General features: G+C 38.4%; 1 protein-coding gene across 4 annotated transcripts in view; it reads left to right on the top strand.

Moving 5' to 3' along the window:
• The window catches only part of PAX5 (paired box 5), a 354,065-nt gene that overhangs the window by 149,668 nt on the left and 182,243 nt on the right, over positions 1-22,154 (top strand). For 2 of the 4 annotated variants that reach the window (XM_078153035.1, XM_078153036.1), the window contains exons 7-8: positions 13,217-13,273; positions 17,435-17,564. In XM_078153035.1, coding sequence (XP_078009161.1) covers positions 13,217-13,273; positions 17,435-17,564 — 187 coding nt within the window. The remainder of the gene's footprint in view (positions 1-13,216; positions 13,274-17,434; positions 17,565-22,154) is intronic. The other 2 variants (XM_021004585.2, XM_021004586.2) reach the window with 1 other exon arrangement.

Here is a 22,154-nt window from a genome sequence, read left to right as displayed (position 1 = left end):
TCAAATTGTGAGATAGTCTTTCCTGATACCGTCTAAATTAGCTTCATCAACACGTCTGCCCATAACCTCTAGTTTTATCCTCAGGGGTCAAGCAGAGCAAGTCTGATCCGCTTTCCACTGGACAGCCTTTCAAAAACCTGAAGACAGAGATTGTATCTCCCTTAAACCCCTGCCGGGTTAGACACCCTAAATTCCTTCAACTGATTCTCATAGAGCGTGACCTAGAGGCCCTTCACTAAACTGATTGCCCTTCTTTGGATGTTCTTCAGCTGGTCAATGTCCTTATGGCAAGTACAACTTTCATAAGAAAAGTTGTGACAACCCATAGGCCACCACTGAACTTGGAGTCAGAAGAGCTATTGTGTCAGACATGATCTGCCCAGCTGACCTCTCTAGCTCTGGACATTATGCTCCCTTAGCCCAACAGAGAGAGTTTTCTTGGAGTTGGGGGGGAGTGGTGGGGAAGAATGGGAAGGGAAAAAGCAATTATTAAGTGCCTACTTTGTGCCAGACACTATGCTAAATGCTTTACAAACATAATCTCATTTGCTCCCCACAACAGCTCTGGGAGATAGATGCTATTGTTATCCCCATTTTACATTTAAGGAAACTGAGGCAGACAGAAGTTAAGTGATTTGCCCAGGGTTGTACAGCTAGTGTCTGAGGGTAGATTTGAACTCAGGTCTTTTTGAGTTTGGCCCCCTGGGCCACCTAGTTGCCTATGTTAATTCCAAATATATTCCAGGATCCTGGCTATGAATAAGAATTTGTTTGATTGTTCTTTACTCATTTGCCCTCTGTAAGGCCACTGTTTTAAGAAGAGGTAATATTTGTAGGGTGGTTTGGTTTCTTTTTTGCTCTTAGATTTTAGGACTTCATGGTGTAGTTCAATGGAAAGATGATTTCAGAATGTGACCCATTATAACATTCTAGAAGATATTTCTTTCTCTATTAGAGCAATTTGATAGAAGATTTTTCTAATTTTTCTGTGTATGTCAATAAATGGGGAACATTTATTTGTTCTACAGGCTGGACCTGGCCTTCAGTTAGATTTCATCCAGTTAACAGGCAACACCTCTTTGACTACCAGTGTAGACGAGGTAGAGATGTTCTGGTTCTTCTGTTCCGTGCTGGAGTTTCTGAAGGCACAGTGCTGTGGTTAGAATGCCGGACTTTGAGTCGGGTGACCTGAGTTTGAATCCTGCTTCCAACAGTTACTATGTGTGTGTGTGACCACAGGCAAGACACAGTTGGTGCTTCCATTTCTTCTGTAAAATAGGGCTTCTAATTCATGTACTACCCACCTCACAGGCTTGTTCTGAGGAAAGCCCTTGGCAAACCTTTCCAAACAGACAGTGTAAAGGATAAAGAGCCTTGGACACTGTGAATGGTGGTTCTTATTTCAGAGAGCTGGGGTAAGAGGTGGTAACCCCCCCAAAGCCCGCAGCCCAAATGAACAACCATGTGTGAATTACACTTCAGAATGTACTGAATTGCTGTCTTTGAACTTCTTCCTTTCCCTTTTCCATCTACCTTCCCTATTTCCTTCTACCTCTTTTGGCCTCTCTCTGCCTCTTGGTGTCTGTCTTGCTCCTTCTCCCTCTGCCTCTTTATCTCCCTCCCTGTTCTGTTTTCCATTTCCTGTAGTTCATTCTTTGCTCCCAATCAAAGAACTGCACGAACATTTTTATATTTACTGAATATACTTTTGTGTTCCTTATTCTTCTTGAATTCTTGTATTCTCTATTAAAATACTTCATTAAATTAAATATTCTTTTTGAATTTAGGTGAATTTACCTGTTGTATTCTCTATTAAAATAATTAAATTAAGTTGTACTACCTTCTCCTTTCTATACTCTCTCTTTTTAGCACCCTGATTTCTCAGGCAGTTGTGGGATGCTTGGATGCTGCTCTTAATCCTTCTTGTCAGAGAGGAAAGTGACGTAACAAAGTTGTTGTTGTTGTTGTTTTTCCCAAGGCAATCGGGGTTAAGTGACTTGCACAGGGTCACAGTGATTAAGTTTTCATATCTAAGTGTTAGAGACTTCCCTCTCAGGATAATTTCTATTTTAAAAGAAGACAACAGAGAGAAAGCAAGCAAAGCCCAACCCAAAGAAATGAATCCATAATGGTGGAATTTCAGACGCCAGTAGGGGAGATACTTTTTGGTGGAAGGCTTTCTCAGTGCTCCTCTAATCATAAAATGTAGATGGTTGCCTTCTCCAGCTATGCTTCTGGTCATCCCTATATGGGATTTCACCCTTGGCTAATTTCTTGCATTTTTTAAATGAACTCTAGCCTTTACAAGGAGATACTGTAATTTCTACAGTTGATTTTGATTATGATCTTCATTTTAATAAAGGAACAGCATCAAAACAGAGTTTAGGATTCTTTTATATGTGGCCACACTGAGGTTGCTCTGTTCCTGATCTACACAGGTAGAGAGTCTTCACAGAGGGAGTGCCATCTAGGTCTGAGTAAAGAAACAAACAAAATTAAGATGTGGACAGGTTATTTGGCTTTGTTAAGGTCTCATACTAAGTTCATTGTTCTCTAGCACCTGAACATTATCCTTAGGCTTTCTTTGTAGCTATTTCTTAGAAATGTTTGGAGGAGTGGAGGAAGGGACAGAAAGTAAGGCAGCATGACATGAGAGATAGTGTGATACAATGTAAAAACACTAAATTAGAAATTAGAGGACCTGGGTTTCCCATCTCTTCTGTGTTACTTATTAACCACTCGATCTTGAGCAAGCCCTTAACTCCTCTGGGCCTCAGTTTCCTGATCTGTAAAATGAGGGGGTTGGTCTAGTTGACCTCTGTGGTTTCATTCTAGCCCTATGATTATATGAATTACAAAATATTCTTATAATACTAATTATCTTGAATCTACTTCTTTGTATACACATTATATCCCTACATTAGAAGGTAAGCTCCTTCTAGTCAAGGTTTCTTTCTTTTCCTTCCTTCCTTCCTTCCTTCCTTCCTTCCTTCCTTCCTTCCTTCCTTCCTTCCTTCCTTCCTTCCTTCCTCCTTCCTTCCTTCCTTCCTTCCTTCCTTCCTTCCTTCCTTCCTTCCTTCCTTCCTTCCTTCCTTCCTTCCTTCCTCCTTCCTTCCTTCCTCCTTCCTTCCTCCTTCCTTCCTTCCTTCCTTCCTTCCTTCCTTCCTTCCTTCCTTCCTTCCTTCCTTCCTTCCTCCTTCTTCCTTCCTCCTTCCTTCCTTCCTTCCTTCTTTCCTTCCTTCCTTCTTTCCTTTCCTTACTAGAAGTTCATACACTCCATAGAAAAAAGACCAACTGTCTTAAAAAAAAAAGCACCTAGAGGGAGAAAGCCTTTTAAATACTACCAAAACAAGACTAACCCTGCAAAATCCAAGGGGCTTGAGAGATTTGTAAATTCCAGTGGAAGGAGACCAACTTTGTAAAATCATACTGAAATAGCATCAATTTTTTTTCCTGTGCACAATTTAAGGCAGAATTTCTTTCCTTCTCTCCCTCCTTTTCTTCATCCTTCCTTCCTTCCCTCCCTCTTTCTCTTCTTCCTCTTTCCTTCCTGTCTGTCTCTGTCATTCTCTGTCTCTACATATCTGTCTGTCTCTATTGCTAGTGTTTTGCACAAGGTGGCTTCTTTATAAATTTATGTTGAATACTACATCTCCCATTTCCATGTATTGTCACAGGCTGTCTGGAATGCACTCCCTCTTTACTTTCTTTTCTCAAAATCCTTTGTTTACCTTAAATCTCAGCTTTCAATGCCTTCCTCCACAATTATTTTGTACTTATGTATTTATCTTGTGTATATGTACATACATACATATGTGTGTATATGTACATTTGTACACATTGTCTTCTCTCTACACCCCCTTTAGCTTCTTCCCCCCCCCCAAACAGAATGAGGACTTTGCCTTGAGGGCAGGGAAAATTCCCCATTTTGTTTTACATCCCCAGAGACTAGCATAGTGGTTACAACATAATAAATACTTGATTGATTGAATAAAATTTAATCAAATCATACTAAGTTACCCTAGTAAGCCTTTTCCTGCCTTACTAAACACTATTCCTGCTGTTAGTAGAAAGCACGGATTTTAGGACCTAGAGTTCATGATATTTTTAAATGATTTACATCTGAAGGGATATTCTAAGAGCTCATATTCAAGCTTGTAACATTTGTATATACTCTGTGCCCTTAGAATTGAATTACTATATGAAGACAATAATCATAATAGAAAACATTTTTTCAAACTTTACCATAAGCCTGAAAACTTTAGTCTGTGTTCTGGTGTGGTATGAGCTTGTATTAATGTTACCACAAATGTCCACATTGATTCTATTTACATAAGAAGATAATTTCCTGGACATTTTCTCTGTATTTCTTACAGAGAGATTCGGTCTGTTCTAGTCATGTCCTTCTTTGCGCTCATTTTTGCTCTTTTCTTCCATGTGTTCCTATGCCTCCTCGATTTTATGCATCTTTCCCTCTCTCAACCCATTTCCCGACCTCTCTCAATCCACCCCAGCAGAGCCAATCCTTCTCATGTGAATCAGGCAACATGGCACCTTCTACGGAAAGTGAGATCTGGAGTATCAGCCAGTTCCCCCACCTCTGAGGATCTGTCTGCAAGGCCAGTCCAATCACAAAGGCCCTCAGCATCGGTTTGATTAAATCTGTCATCCCTCTTTAAGGAGACCTCTAGATTTCATCCACAAGTGTTCCTGTTTCTCTCTGCTCTTTCGTATAGGTTTTGTTGTTAGCTTGGGGTTGTATGGATATGAGTGTGGGTCTGCGTTGTCTGTGTGATTTACTGAGCTATGGCCTGCCACATGTCTTTACAATTGCAGTGCCCATTTCCTGCTGAAATAATTTCTACAAAGAGTGGCTCCTATTACAGGGAGAGAAGCACAGACGTCATGATTTATTATTATTTATGGTCCCAGGGCCTTGTTTATGCACGATGGCTTAGGTGCACCACGATAGAAATGCCATTATGCAAATGACATTGAATGTCCTTACTGAGCCTAAATAATTTTTGTGTTGGACGATTAAACCTCATCTGTTATTGATATGGGCTGCAGTCGGGCTATTAAAGAGTCCCAACAGTACTTACTCCCAGTAATGGGAAAATTGAGAGGAAGAGGCTAAACAATTGCCTCAAGTGGGTTGTGATTGTCTGGTAGGAGTGGAGCATTACCAGCCCCCTGAATGGGAATCGTGTTTACTACTTAGGGATAAATAAAGAGGGGAGAACATGCAATAAATTACACTTTTGATTTGAGTCGGGTGCACTGGAGAATTTGCGTCCTTTCGATTTATTTATTTATTTATTCATTCATTCAGGGGGGAAAGACCAGAAGTTACCAGGGTTGGTTCCCATCCCTCCTGCAGCTTGGTGAGGTGGGAGGGGAGGGGACAGAGAGGAGGGGGGGGAAGGAAAGAAGGAGGGAGCCCATCCAATCTTCTCAGTGAACAGGGGAGCTGCCTCGTCACTGCTCCTTTCTTTTTTTTTTTTTTGACACAGCTGTGCAGTCACATTTTGATCAGTGTTGATAGCTTATGAATTCCAAAATTGACAAAATTTACAGAAAAATGAGGATAATCCATCTTCCTTAGCAGGCTGTCAGGAGCTGGCCGTACTTCATAATCCTCAATTACAGATGCTATTTTCAGACATTTACATGCAGATATTAGAGCAAAATGAAAATGAGAAACAAAGAGAGAATGGAAATGCAGCTATTTATATGTATAAAAGAAAAACAGGTAAATTTGAGGCATTTAGATTGGATTTGGGGATCCCTTTAGAAGACCAGAGACAGACTGTGTGTGCGTGTGGATTTCAGAATGAGACCATGAGACAGACAGCACCCAGCACTAGGTATGTAAATTATCTGAAGGTTTGGGTTAAAAATAGGTCGGTTCTTCTACAAGATCAAAATAAATGGGCTGATGCTAGGGTGTACTGGATGAGTCTATGGTTTTAGGGCATACCTGGGGATTCCCTCATGATACCTGAAAGAATACCCAAAAAATCCCCCCAAAAACCTCAGCTATGAAATCAAAATAGCACGTTTTATGGAAGGGACCATTCCAGCTCAGATAAGGTGGATACTCTTGAAATCCACTTTCTCAATAAGGCTTATTTAAAGGTGATCCCAAAATTTTGTTGGAAAAAAAATGTCCTTAACACATTGAAAGGTCAAGTGTGGAGTTCTGTTCACTTGTAGTGGCCAGATGTATGGTGAGTTGTGTTAATAAACTTTTAAAATGGGATATAAATGATAAAATTAAAGAGAGAGAAGCCATTTTGATATATAAATCATCCAATCCCTTCTCAGTTCTAATTCCGAGGCGAGAGGGAGTAAAGGAGGAGGGATTTGTAATGAAAATGTTCTTCCCATAAAATTTAAAACGGAACAGCCTTGATGCTCTTAAAGCTGTATACAGCACTGTACTTTTGAAAAGCTGAGGACATTAATTAGAGCTGCTTTGGATTAAAGGCTCCCAACCATGTCCAGTGTTACAATTTTTCCCTCTTTCTGAGCTTGACACAAGGAGGCAGTGGAAACTGTGCATGGTGCTTCCTTTTCCACCATTATCATGTAACTTTTGTTTGGGGAAAAAAGCTCTTTCTCTCCTAAAAAAAAGAAAGTTAAGCTATTTGGGGGCATATTTGGGTTGACTGGGAATAGAGAAGCTGCTTAACTGGAAGAGACAGAGAAAAGGGGTGACTGGTTGCACAGGCCGATAGCAATAGACCTCAGTGATTGAGTGCTAGGCATCCTTTGCTTTGAAAGTTTTTGTTTAGGGTGAAAGAGAAGAGGTTTTCCCATTGGTGGCTTCACTCTACGTATTTTGCTTTGCCTAGGAAGAAATGAGAGAGAGGAGGAGGAGTAAATTTAATTAGTAGCCCAAATTAAATGTATGACAGAGAGAAAGAGAGTGTGTGTGTATGGAAACATTAAAACAGTACTAAAAATGAAATTAGCTCATTTTTGGAGCAGTGGAGAACAAGTCAAAATCGAACTACTTTTTTATTTACATTTCTATTTGCATATCAAACAATTTCCTTATTTAAGTAAGGCCTTCTGATTACTTAAACATATTAACACATGTATCTGGTTACCTGGTATGAAATGCAAGACTGTAACAAGTGAATGTACTTGTGAAATGCAAACATCCTTTCATCATCAGAGTAAAATCTCTTATCCAAATAAAAATTTGCAAATAGAAGTGTCAATGGAAACACATTTAATGAATTTACCATCTCTGATCAAGAGATATTCTTTGCTAGATGATGTTCTCTCTACTTGTTTAGAAGGCCAGAAATTGATTTTGCTTGTTTTCTGTGACTGTGCAGAATTTTGGTCTTATCTGTGTATCAGGATAGATAGTGTTGACTATGCTTACTTGTGGGTCACCCTTCAGCTTGCTATTTGATCATTCCCATATTAAATCTTCTCATCCCTAACTCTAAAATAATCCAGGGATATAATTGGGTATTTTCTTTCTAATTAATAAAATTGCAACCTTTCTTTTTTAAAAAAAATTTTAAATAACTTATTTATTTTTAGTTTTCAACATTCAGTTCTGTAAGATTTTGAGTTTAAAATTTTCTCCTCTTTCCTCTCCTCCCCCCCCGATGGTGTCTTGATATAGGCTCTACTTATACATTCATATTAAGCATATTTTCACATTAGTCATGATGTATAGAAGAACTAGAACTAATGTGAGGAACCCCGAGAAAGAAGAAATAAAACAAAACAACAACAACAACAAAAAAGGAGAGCAAATAGTGTGCTTCCCTCTGCATTCAAACTCCATGGTTCTTTTTCTGGATGTGGATAACATTTTCCATCGTGAATCTTTTGGGGTTGTCTTAGATCCTTGCTTTGCTGAGAAGACCTAAGTCTATTGAAGTCAGTCATCGCACAATGTGGCTGTTACTGTTTACAGTATTCTCCTGGTTCTGCTCATTTCACTCTGCGTCAGTTCATATAAGGCTTTCCAGGTTTTTCTGAAGTCCCCCTGCTCATCATTTCTTATAGCACAATAGTATTCCATTACATTCATATACCACAACTTGTTCAGTCATTCCCCGATGGATGGGTTTCCCCTCAATTTCCAATTCTTTGCCACCACAAAAAGAGTTGCTATAAATATTTTTGTACGTGTGGGTCCTTTTACCATTTTTATGATCAAATTGCAACCTCTTTCTCATTAATCAGTTGGGCCAATCCCCTCACTTAAGTTAATTAAATGTTATTTATTAAATTGAAGAAACTTTCTTTCCCCCAAATAGTTATTCATATTTAATTTGTTAACAAATGAAATCAATATGACAAAGACATAGAATACAGTATGTAATATTTTGGCCATCTGGAAGATCAATCAACTCAAATTCTGAATAGAATAGTAGGTGACTCCACATCTAGAAACAAAATTTCACCAATCAGTTCATTCCAGATACTAATTTCATCCTAAGAATTTTCTTCATATTTCTCTTGAAGATAAAGGTTAAATTATCTCTCAGAAAATAAGTGGTTACCTTTTTTCCTTTTTTAAAAATTTTTCACAGGAAACAGTCCAGAATACACTGTACTTGCCAGCTCCTTAAAGATATCTTATAGAATTTTCTTTATAACACACTGGTTAAGACAGTTTTTGCAAGAAAAGTTTCTCCTCACCTTCTTTCTCTTTCTTTTCTCATAGATCCTCATAGTTAAAAGATAAAACACACATACTTGCCCTGACTCCAAAGGCAGGAACATATGATAGTCAGACATTTTTTTCAACTTACTTCCAACATAGTATCTCCACACATAGTACTTCTTTGGGCACTATTCCTTTTGGTTCTTAAAGATACATTAACAGTAGTTTCTGTGGAGATCCAAGTGAAACAGGTGCTTTACACTATTAGCTAAAATGCAATCTCTAGCTTCTTCCTGCACTGTGCTCATAATTTCATCAGTCAATCCATAAGTATTTAGTAAGCACATATAATGCACTAAATGATGGTGATACAAAGAAAGACAAAAACACAACTTAAGCCTTCCAGGAGCTCACATACTAATGGTGGGAAACAACATGTAAACAACTATGTACATACAAGATATATACAGCATAGGTGGGAAGAATAAAGGGAATTTAGAATAAAAAAGAATAAGGAATTTAGAAAAATATCACCTCTACGCTTAATTGCTTTTTAATGGTACTAATGCTGTTGCAAAATTTTATTTATTGCTTTAATATTTACTCATATCACTGAGAGTAGAGGGGGAGGTTAGGTGTGTTCTCTGCCCACTGGTGAATATTGGTGTGCAGAGAAGGCTAGGGGTAGGTCAACCATGGAAAAATGCCAGCAGCCTAGGATTTTTCATTTCATACATCATTCATGGGTGACTGCAACAAGGCCTGAATAGGAAAACCAAATGGAACAGCCTTTCTCTTCCCTTGCCTTTTGCCTGTACCAGGAGCCCTCCCCACTTCTCTTAAGAGAGAGAATAAATCCAAGGAGAAAGAGAATATTCTGAATTGGTTTTTGCCCACTCCAAGAATCAAAATGAAATTAAAGGCTTTTGAAGAAGAGCTGGAATATTGTCCTCCATTTTGTTCCCCATTTTCCCCAACCTTCACCCCCCCCCAACCCTCCATACACTTCAAGTCTGGTCCTTCAGTAATACCCTTGAGGATTTCCTATCTCTGTTAAACTGAAAGGAAAGAAAGCATAGGTCATTGTTGAGTTACCCATTATCTCTGGTCCTTCATTTTCTTTGAGTTAGACTAAAAACATTAAAAGCATCACTGGGTATGGAAAGAACATATGTTCCATACCTAAGAAAAGCAAAGGAAAAGAAGAAGGAAAAAAAGAATAGAAGAAGTAGGAAAAAAAATCACACTTTGGTTCTTACCTGTTTATTTGAAAATATAATACACTTCCACTAGCTTAGAAATTGATTGGCTTTCACTTTCTAGCCCAGAAGGTAATGCTGGTGCCAGGTATCCTGTCAAAGGAGACCATTCCAGATTGCTTTCCTTTAAGACCTTATGAAGTCATATCCTCCAAGAAATCTTCCCTGATCTTCAGACCTCCCCTGAAGCCTGACTGTGATCAGACTACTTCATAGCCCAACTGTCTGTCTTTGGGCTGTGCTTCAGAACAGAAATTGTTTCAAAGCATTCGTTTTGCATTTCTGTGATGTGTTTTATCATGTATTATGTATCTCAGTTTTCTGTGTGTTTTATCCATGTCCTCTCCCTCTCTACTAGGATATAAACTTTACGTAGGAAAGGCTCATGTCGTACCTAAATTTTATAGCTTTTCTAGTAGCTAGTATGGTGACCTGTACACATAGGCAGTTAACTAATTATGTGTTGTATTAAATTGAATCAAATAGGTTGGTTTGGGAAGTCTTGGGTAAGAAAAAGCTGTGGTCTGGGGAGCTCAAATAACCTTTTTTCACTGAGCTCCCCTGATGGTTACATTCTAATGAGAACCTATGGAAGTGGGACCCTCAGGAAATTTTAGGACCTCGTAAGCAAGCATTTGTAGTCCCCAGCAGAAACTGAATTTTATGTTTTTAAGGCATGGCTTTTACCCTAAGAAGAAGGGGAGAAAGGAGTAAAGTAAAGGGAGTAAAGTATAGGCTCTGTATTCTTCTTTCCTCAGGAGAATTCCATACTACTGATTTCGCTGATGAAAAACAAGTGTGTCGTATTTGTGACTCTCTAACATTTTTTGTGGTAGTTACTTAATGAAGGGATGTCCAGTGGGTCCCACGGATCCAAACTCCTCAAATTACGTTGTGTGAATATAAAGTTCTAATTGTCTTATCTGGTATTTCTTTTAGTCCTTCCCATCAAGGTTCTCAACGCATTCTATAGCTCCTTGCCATCCTTTCAAGGAGGGGGACTTTGTCCTCTGCACCATGGAAGGCTCCCAGTGAAAAAGAGGTAGATCCCAGGACTCCTGCTGCCTTGAGGGGACATTCATTTGACACTTTGCTCAGATGTCCTCTGTGTTGGTGCAGCAGGTGGGAAGAGTTTACTCAGAAGGGTTAATCATTCCTGGGCTTACATTCTTCCCTTTCTTTCATGGCTTTGATAGCCAAGTAATTAGAAAAATCCAAACTTTTTTTTTTGGTGAGGCAATTGGGGTTAAGTGACTTGCCCAGGTTCACACAGCTAGTAAGTGTCATGTGTCTGAGGCCGGATTTGAACTCAGGTCCTCCTGATTCCAAAGCTGGAGCTCTATCCACTGTGCCACCTAGCTGCCCCTAAAATCCAAACTTTTTAATTAACTTAAATAACCCATGGCCTGATTGAGTCCTCAATGTCCCCATTTGTAAAAATTAATGGCATGGAACTAGATGATCTCTAAGTTCCTTTGCAGCTCTGAGATTTTATCATTTTATGATTATGTTGGACTCTTGTTCCTTCCAACTACCATCATAGAACATGGAGTACTGGTAAAATTGCCAATAGTATTCTTAGCATTAGAGAATGGAAAAGTACTTTAATTTCCTTCACTAAGGATAAGAAACATGACCTTTTCTATTGTAGTCTTTGTCCTCTTTTATATGTCACAACACATACCCCTAGAACAATTAACTTGGTCTGGAGAAAGACCACCCCCACACCTCCCATCCCCATCAACCAAAGGCACTACTAGTGAAGTTTTGACCTGGAAGGAAACTCTGCTTTTCCATACTATGCCTTCCCTCCTATTTTTCAGCATCTGAGGGTGGGATTTGAGTGGGATAGAAAATCAGTTCATTTAGGGTTTGCAATTCTCTTGTGAAACTGCCCTTGGAAGTCCCATATCTTTGAATTTATTGTAGTACAAATCAGAATAAAATTAGTATCCCCTAAATGAAGCCTCTCCACATTCTTGTGTTTAATCTGTGAACATTTCATAGAATATTAAATTTGACTGGACTGCATGGTGTTAAACTTGTGAGTGTTCCATAAACTTGAGTGTAGCAAGATGACTTGAAAAATGAGTCTTTTGTGTCTTGCCTTTTGGCTCTGAGGTTCTAAAAACAGCATCTTACAAATGCTTGAGTTTTGGCTGGGGAAAAGGTGGAGGTAAAAGCAATGACTGATCTAATTTTATACCAATTAGGCCCATTGGCCTGGTGTCCATATCATTCAATATGTATTGAGCATGGTATGTATTGCATCCATAGATATTGCTGATCTTAGCTTCAGAAAGAGAAAGAAGTGTCTTCTCCTAATAAGAAATGAAACGACAGGTTTCTTTTCAACATTTCTGTGGTATTATGGAGATAAGCCTGAAAGAAGTTTAGCAGGGTAGCTTAAACAACATTGGCTATGCTAGGCCCGGATTGCTTCTCTTTTATCTTTTGGAATTTTAGACAGTTTTTCTTCCTATCATCAGCAATCGGAGGGCCAGGCCTACTTATTCCTGAGCCTGTAGCAGGGCTTTATTTGGAGCTCACATTAGCTACTTAGTCATTGATATTTAGCTCCTAAAATTGGAAACAGGAGCATTTTGAAATTCCCAAGTTGAGGCACTTGGTGATATGGGCGACACTTTGTTTTTGCCCAGAGTGGAAGTGAAACACGGAAGAATAGAATTCATAAGGTCATGAGCTGGAAGAGACCCTCTGCTAGCTAACCCTGTTCATTTTTCAAAGGATGAAATAGGCACAGAAAAGGGAAATGACTTGCCCGAGGTCACCTGGGGAGTAAGAAAACAAATATTTTAGCTGTCATAGAACTTGATAATCATAACATTGTCCCAAGTTAAAAATATATTAACATTTTAAAATCTGTTTTTACCAGTCACATTACTTGACATGTCTTAAGACCCAAGCTCATGTCTTACTCTCTTCTTGGTCTTAGGAAGCTTGTAATTAACCAAGTACTGAAGCCCCCATCTTTCTTTCTTTTTTTTTCCTCTCTCTTTGTCTCTTCCTTCCATTTGGTAGATGCCCAACAGTGGGCAATGACATCCCCGGGAGCCCCATTGTACAGAGATGGCTGGTGCTTCTCTCCATGTAGATATAGTCTGAGGAGAGTTGCTTGATTCCAGGTGGGCTGGGAGAGGGGATAGGTTGAGAGAGTGGAAGAGACAAAGAACCAGATAGGGGGTAAAATCCCTTACATTACTTAGGTAATCTTTTTTTTTCTTCTCGCTGATCTCCTTTTATATATCTTCCTTCTCACATGTCTGTGTTTTTTTTCTCCTCCATGCTATGGCAGTGGTGCTCCATGCTGATGAGACAATACTTGGTGCAACCCCAGGCATTCCTTTTTCAGGTAATTTCTTAGGGTCCAGCTCACACTTTTTTTGGGTATCAAGCTGATTGGCTTTCCTGATGAAGCAGGGGTGCTTGGATGAGGTTTCTTCCCTGAGGTTTTATCTGTCGAGCCTGAATCCAGTGTCCTAGAAAGAAAAATGCCCAGGTGTTCATTGACTGTCCCTTCCCTCACCCCTTCTCCCAAATATAACCTTTGTGGATAGGCTAGAAATCATAAGCAGGACTCATGGCCATGCCTCAGTATAGAAGAAATCTCCTTATTAGGCAGGTGTTCTAAGGAGTGAATCCAGGTGGAAAGAGCCTGTTTTTTGCTGGAGAGGGATTAGTGTTCAGTATTTGTGAATTGCTGACATCACTTATTTTAGTGATAACAAAGGGATGCACAACTTACCTTACTGATGCAAACCACCCATATGATAATAAAATCACTCCAAGATCTCTGGGGAATAGGAAACTCAGCAAATAATAATTTTGTTTGAATTGGAATAGTGCAAAGAGAATTGTGTACTGTGTGTGTGTGTCTGTGGAACCTTGTCCCGTACCATGCTTATTTAGCCCCTGTTCTACCCAGATTTTCATAGGAGTAAAGAAAAACATGTGAGAATTACTGCTATCATTAACTACATAACTAAATAAGGCCATCCTTCACATTCTACCTTCTGCTTTTGAGACACATACCTTTCCTTCTTGTGTACTCTCTGTTCACCTGTCTGTAAAAACTGAAATCTCTATTTGGGACCCTGGATGAGGAACATACCAGATAAGGATCAATGAAAGGAATTAGGAGAAGAAAAGAGCAGGAGAGTTGTTTTTAGGTCTATAAATTGCTTTTTGTGGAAGAGGGATTAGTCTTATTCTCTTTTGCCCCAGAGGGTACAACCAGGAACAGTGAGTGGAAAGTGGAAAGGAAAAATCAATTTGGATGTGCAACGGGGTATTTTAGGAGGTTCCTCTTGATTGGGAGTCTTCAAGAAAAGGTTGGATATACACTTGAAGGGATTTTTTGATTGGGTTTGGGTTGGGATAAATGACTCTCCTGGTCCCTTCTGGCCCCCAAAGTCTGTGATTATGTGTGAGTCCATTGAAGAATCTTTGGCATGCTGTGCATGAAATCTACAGAAGTCTTTTGGAGACCATCTGAGACTGAGCATCGGAACCATTGGGGCTGAGGTTTTAGTCTGGCTAGCAGTGCTGAATGGCTTTTGCAGGAGGAAATATCAGAGGACAGCCTCTAGTTTTTTTTTTAAATAAGACTTCATAGGCTGCATGTTCTATGAACCAGTATTCAGCTGAAGGAAATGCACATCACAGATGGCCTTTGTGTTCAAATGAGTTTTTGGAAACCTGAAAAATGTCAGTATTATCCATGTACAGTGAAAAAAATAGTTGTGAGATTACCACATCCTAGGTCAGTCTTTGCCCCCACCCCCAAAGTTGTTTCCATTTCCCTCCTCTCACACAGATTTGGAGAAGGGTGGCATCATCACTTGGTCTGCAAGATCCGAGTCTGCTTCTTCAGCTGCTATCCATTTGGCATATATATACACACACACATACATATATGTATAGTGTACACACACACATGTATGTACATGCACACAAACATACATACGCGCACCACATATATACCAAATGTCCAGCAGCTGAAGAAGCAGAGTAAGGTCTTGTAAATCAAAGATGATGCTACCCCTTTCCAGAGATATACATACATACATACATATATGTATATACACACATATACACATATATGTTTGCATGTGTATGGATAGATTTATGTATATATGCACACACATATACATATAACCCTCTCCAGATGTGTATAGATATACACTTACACACAGACCTACATACACACATATATACACATTTACCCTTCTCCAGATGTGTGTATGTAGATGTATATGTATACATTGATATCTATCTACCTACCTATCTATCTATCTATCTATCTATCTATCTATCTATCTATCTCTTCCCCCCAATCATTTCCTCTAGGCTTCTCTTCCATTTTCAGAACTGACCTCATTCCCTGCTGGAGGCTCTATCAGTCATTTTTTTGGTTGCCTATAGGCTCTCAGATTAGTTCTTTCCATGTTTGTAATTACAATAATAATATTTGGTATCTGTATGGTGCTTTGAAAAGTGTTTGACATAGCTTCATGTGATCAGCACTTAGCACATTGTCTGGAACATAGTAGGTACTTAATAAATACTAGTTAAATGACCTTACAGTGACCGCAAGAGGTGGGTGGTAGAAGTGTTATTGTCCTAATTCTATTGATCAAGTTCAGAGGAATTAAGAGAGTAGGGCAGCTAGGTGGTACAATGGGTAAAACACTGGACCTGAGTTCAAATTCAGCCTTAGACACATGAGTAGTTACGTGACTGTGGGCAAGTCATTTAACCTCTCTCTGTGTTTCAATTTCCTCATCTGTAAAATGGGAATGATAATAATGACAATAGCACCTATATTCTGACCTAGAGTTATTATGAAGATATAAAATGAGATAATATGTGCAAAGTATTTTGCCAACCTTGAAGTGCTTTGTAAATGCTATCTATTTTAAAGTAATTTCCCCTCAGGGATGCATAGTCACATAGCTGACAAATCAAAGAGAAAGAACTTAAACTCGGATCATCTGACTATAATACAATCCCACTACACAGGTAATACTGAGTGCTTGGTAGTTATAGAAAAGCAGGGCTGCTAAAATTCCCTCAATTAAGACTCAAATGCAGATTATCCCATTTTTTATTTTAGCAGCCATGCCAGGAACAACCTGAAAAGCCATACCAAAATGGTTAATTATTTTCTTCAGCCCAGGGTATATCTACCAGCAAATTTGGCAGAATACTAATTTTTAAAAAAAGAGATTGAAAGAGTATTGAAACAATATACTTTGCCATCTCCTCATAAGTGTCCTATGTGCCCATTATCAGGTGTGACCTATAACCTGATTTCATCATATAGACAACACTCAAAATCTTACCATGCTAAAAGGTTTAATACCATTTACATGATAATTCTTGTGCTGTCATTTTGAATGATGGCAAATTTACCAGCTACCCTTTATTGTTGGCATAAGTGAAATCAAACATTCATGAAAATTGCCAGTCCTAAATTTCCCTGGAGTGACTAGAAACTTTCAAACAATCCCACTTTTGTGTATATAACAAATACTCTTTCTCCCTACCTCTCTTTTTCTGGTTTGTTTTCTCTCATTACAGAAATTTGTTTAACTAGAGATAGGATTTCAGGTGTGAGAGTGATGGTGGATAGAGAGCATATTCATACTTGTGATTTAGGCTTCTCTTGAAATAGGAAAATTCCTGATTGGTATCCCTGTTATCTTCCCTGAGAACTGTTTTGACAGCTATTTCAATCCTCTGGGACTCCAAGAAGAAGACTCTAATTTCAAGATTTTGGTTTCATAAAAATAGCTTAAAAGAAGGGAGACAGATCTCATAGAACAAATTCCTGTTGGGGCCATGGAAGTGTTTCTAAATAAAACCCGCTTTCTTAAAATTTTCAGCAAAGCGTCACTTGGTTGTTTTTTTTTAAACTTAAAATGACCATTTGTCCAATCCAATTTCAGTTCACTAGATAAAGAATTTAGTCCTCTTAATGGAGTAAGAGCATAGGCAGCAGCAACCTCTCATTCATTCACCAGTTCAAGAGACATTGCTGCTGCTTGTTTTCTGACTAACATAACTCTCCCCTTGGCGGGAGACATGGATCTCTTCCAAACAACCAGCTCCCACTTCTCTTCCATGCTATGTTTACATACAGTAGTGAAAAGGGACTTAGTTTCATGGACCATGAAAGATACCAGAGGCAAATTTGAACCGAATCGTGATCAACTCATTTAGACAGTTATTTTCTGCTAAGTTCGACAACTCAGCAATGACTACAACAAATCTGCTATTTCCATGAAGCTGGGCAGAGAAACCCATCTGTTTGTTCTATCCCATACACAGTGATCTAGGACTGAAACTGAATGGAAGTGTGCTACTAAATATGTTCTGGTTTTCTTATGTAGTGGGATTTGGCATTGTGGAGGAATTTTCCTGGTTTGGTTAATGGCAGAGAGTCCAGCAGCACATAACTCTAGCCCTTCAGCTATTGTGTCGCTGAGGTGTTTTTTGCTTAATTTTTCAGACCACAGAATACTCAGCCATGGCATCGCTAGCTGGTGGATTAGATGACATGAAGGCCAATTTAACAAGCCCTACGTCTGCGGATATAGGGGCCAATGTCCCAGGGCCACAGTCATACCCCATTGTGACAGGTAAGAAATGCTAAAGACTGATGTATGTTGCAACCAAATGGATTTGTTGATTGAGTAGGGGAAAAACACAGCAGCATTTTGGTGCTTATAGCAGTTGGTAGCTATTTATATTATAATAAGGTCATAAAACATTGGAATGTGCATGTGGATGGGAGGCTATTCTATCTAAAGAAGTCTTGGTCTTGATGTGAGTTCATTACTTATTGTTCAAACAAGGCCAGAGGAGATACAAATCTAAAACTTAGATTAAAAAACTTGCACAAAAACAGTAACTGAGCCTTATTATATGCTTGTATTGCTGTTTATCAGAAAATTGTTTCAATGGCATTATGTCTGGAATGCATGAGGTTGGGATTTTTGATGGGTTTGAATCTACAGATTCTGCTGTTTGATATCAATAAAAATCAATTGAAGTCCTAGTTCTTTAGCCATATCATGGTAGAGAGTGGCCCATTAATAAGTACTCTTTTATATAAGGTGGCTTTTAAACCTATCGCCATTTGTTCAACAGCTTATTAAGGGGCTATTAAGAGCAGGACTGTACATCAATGAACTAACCAAAATGCTTGAGCCCTAATTTTTGAGCGCTAATTTTTCTCTGTCCTTATGCATTTAAGCTTTTTAGCTAGTATTTGGCCCAGGGATTCCTTCACTGCAACATTTCTTAACTTGGGCTTTTTTAAAAGAAATATTTTAATACTTTGAATTTTGGCTTTTTTAAAAGAATTTTTAAAAACTATATTTCAATATAACTGGTTTCATTTGTAATCCTACATATTTTAGTTTATGCATCTAAAACATTATTCCAAAAAAGAGGTCCATAGGCTTTATAGACTTAAAAAAAAGGACCTATGACATAAAAGGTTTAAGAACTTGTTTTATTGGGACTATGTCCTAAGGATAAGATTGATGGAGGGTGGAGGGGGGGGGTCTACTTGTGGGGAAAAACATGTTAGCAGCATTATTTGCAATAGCGAAAAAATGGGGGAATGATAACAGAGAACAGACAATCAAGGGATGGTTGGACAAATTGTATTATGTGAATGCAATGAGATATTATTGTGTATAAGAAATATCAAATGCCTGGAATATAAATATATGTTGAAAGGCATAAGAAATGATGCAGAGTAGAAAGAAGAAGAATCCATAAGCAGCAAATTTTGGAGGGGGCTCTGGAAGACTTATGTAAAATAGGTTGGGCTTTGTGGGCTATATGTTTGAATCTTCTGAGTGAAAGATTTGCACAACTGGAAATAGCACTCTGACAATTTAATTCCACAAACATTTATTAAGCACCTACTGTCTGCTAGTATAGTGACAGTAGTGATACAAAAACAAGGTCAGTGGAATCCATGACAGAAGGGATACCCAAAAAGGAGAACTATAGATGATGATCAGGGACCACTTTGTACTGTGCTGAAAATTCTTTTCCTCCCGCATGTTGATTTGTTTTTATATTTTACTTTGTTCCACATAGTCCTCTCAACTCCTTCATTCCAGGTCACCAGTGCTACCTCCCTCTTCTTTGACTGACCTCTCCACCTTAGGAGATGAATCATGATGTAGTAGAAAGAATATTTGACTTGGAGTCAGAAAGATCTAGGGTTAAATCTGTTTAGAGCCATTTTTATAGGTATTTGGAGGGGTTTAGGGGAGAGCTCAAGCAAGTCACTGCTTTCACTCTGCTATCTTGGCTCCACCCATCTGGGGTTAAATCTGGTTTCAGGCACTTACTAGCTGTGTAATCCTGGGCAAATAACTTCTCTGAGCCTGTTTAGCCATCTATAAAATGGGATTGAAAATCCAGTCATTCAGCCCAATCCCCACTTGAAGCATGAATCCCTTTCACAACATCTGCAACATATTCACTCAGAATGGTGAAGTGACTTGCCCGAGATCACAGAAGAATAAGTGGCAGAAACTGGATTTAAACTCAGGTGCTATAACTCCAAATCCAGTGCTCTAACCTTTTGTAAAGTAGTTATTGTTACTGCGCCTCATAATCCTATGAGGATCATGAGACAAGAGATATAAAATGCTTTTTATCATTGTAGCATTTTAAAATGCTATCCTAATACGAGTTACTTATTATTATCTGGAAAATAAAGGGCATTGGACTAGAAATTGGACTTACTAGCTGTGTGACCCTGGGAGAAGTAAAAGCCCCTTTTGGACATCATTTTTCTTTTCTTTAATATGCAGTTATTATTGTGGATAACTGGATTATATAATACTTATAACTATTGCACGAGATTATTGTGAGGAAATTGCTTTGTAAGACGTAAAGGGCTGTATAAATGTGGTTGTTACTGATATTATTATAATTGTTCTTCATCTAGTTCTTATCATTGTTGATCGAGTTCAGATGAAAAGGGTCCTGGTACAAGTTGCTATCTTGCTATTATTCTTTTATTTTTAGTGTTCTACGGATGATCGCCCAGGTGGATAAAATAATTACCTTTTTGTCACTGAATAAATTACAAAACTTGTAATCACCATTTATTTATTTCTTTATCACCTTTCTTTTTTTATATAGTCCAGACAGAACTGTCCCCTCTTTGTCTTGAAAGCCATACTTAGTTCTATTCAGGAGTGACGACAAAGGAATTAATGTCAGGTAGTGCCATCATGACTTAAATTGTCCCCCTTAGAGATGCCACTTTTTAGATCAATTTTTCTTGATGTTACTGTGCTGGTGGCATGTTTTAAATAGGGAACATTTCTCCATGTGAACATCACATGCTCTATCTAATATTTTCACTCTGCTTGGCTCTATTTACGTATTTGCAGACCATGCCTAAACCATGAGTGTGGAACTGAGTCAAAAGCTTTGTGATAAGAAAGGAAACGTACATGACACTTTGGGGGGTGGGGAAGATTGTTCAGTTACCACCAAGTGAACAAGGAGTTGCTTTTTATAGCCTGGGACTTAGAATTATAAGCTCAAAGCTTATTGGTCAGCAGGTCAACAACTGTTTATTAAGTGCCTACTATGTGCCACTTACTGTGCTAAGCATTGGGAATATAAGGTAAAACCAGTCCCTACCTTTAAGGGGCTCACAACTGATTATTAATAACTGTCATTATTGTTTCATATTTTATTATGAAGTTCAGATAAAAATGATCCTGAAATGAATCACTATTCTACTATAATTTTTTAACATTTAATATTCTATAGACTATCGCACAGGTGAATAAATAACTGCTATTTGTAAGTCTGAGTGCATCAAAGAGAATAATTTGTAGATGTAATGAAAGCATCTCTAGTGCAGCTTCAGTGGTAGACAGGACAATAGGAATGATCCCACATGAATTTGACCTCTACTAGGTCTCTGTGTTTTGAAAACTTTTCATTCCGTGTCATCTGGAGATTATGATTATCTGGTCTGGTGACATTTATTTAAAAAAAAGTTGTTTTTAGTTTTTATGAATCAATGTTATGTTTGGGTGGTTGTGGGCAACAATTTGATTTGTGACAGTGTTATGGGGATTTGTCATCTATTACTCAGTATTGTTAGATAGACAGCAAGCTTCCTGTGTATAATGCTATCCCATAGGTTGCATCTTGTTAGATATTTGGTAGACAATACTATTTTAAAGCCTGAAGCAATATGTTGCGTGGTTTCTGCCATTTCTTTAAGCGAGTAACTGATCAAAATGTCATTTCTGGTGGCAGTGATCTGGACCTGAAATGCCATCTTAAACTACTCCATCACCAATGACTCCGCCATTTGATGCTTCTTTGTTGACCTATTGTTGACTGAGTTTGTACAGATGTTGCAAATAAAGGGCTTGTGTGAATTCCATTCTTGGATCATAGTAATTTCTTAGGCTCCATCTTGATAAAAACCATTTTCAGTTATATTTGGCTTATTCAGTGGCATGTACTGGTTATCATTCCTGACTATTGTTCCATGAAGTGATGTCTGCTTGTCTCAGAACTACTTATATAGATTTTTGACCTGTTTGTTAGGTGCTCTGAGAATGTCCATCAATCCTCTTTTTGGTGAGCAAACATTAATTTGTCAGTAGCTGCCTAAAGGAGATAGGTCCTATATTCTATTAACATCACATGGGTTTTTGTTAGGATACTTTCCAAAGGTGTTATTGTCCATTTTTGCAGTTACAAAAGCATACATCAAAACTGGTATTATGTAGGTGTTAATCATTTTCAATGTTTGTCTTCTCATTAAGCTTTGAATTCGGGATGCTGGTAAGCCTCTTAATGTATTTTGTTACAGGCTTCTTCATATCTTTATGCTTGATGTGTCTTGTCTGGAGAAGACTAAGGCATTTGTAAAAATCGCCTTCATCCATTGGTTCAGCATAACCTCTAGATTCAATCTTGAAGTCTTCAGATGCTTCTTTCTTTGGCACACACTAAGAATTTCAAGAGATGAATGGGACGAGTTGTTTAATATGTTTTCCAATGGAGCCATATAGCTTGATGTCAACTATGTACATCAAAAGATTTATAAGATGTTTTAGTTTGACCCTCTCTTTAACTTGGAAGCCATACTCAGATCTATAGGAGAGATGATAATGAAATCAAGATGAGGGAGAACCATACCAGCCTTAAACTAACTTCCT

The sequence above is a fragment of the Phascolarctos cinereus genome, unplaced genomic scaffold (assembly GCF_003287225.1).
Source record: "Phascolarctos cinereus isolate Bilbo 61053 unplaced genomic scaffold, phaCin_HiC Scaffold_4;HRSCAF=312, whole genome shotgun sequence".
Classification (NCBI taxonomy): Eukaryota; Metazoa; Chordata; class Mammalia; order Diprotodontia; family Phascolarctidae; genus Phascolarctos; species Phascolarctos cinereus.
The sequence above is the reverse complement of the archived record's forward strand: the minus strand, read 5'-3'. Positions and strand labels throughout refer to the sequence as shown.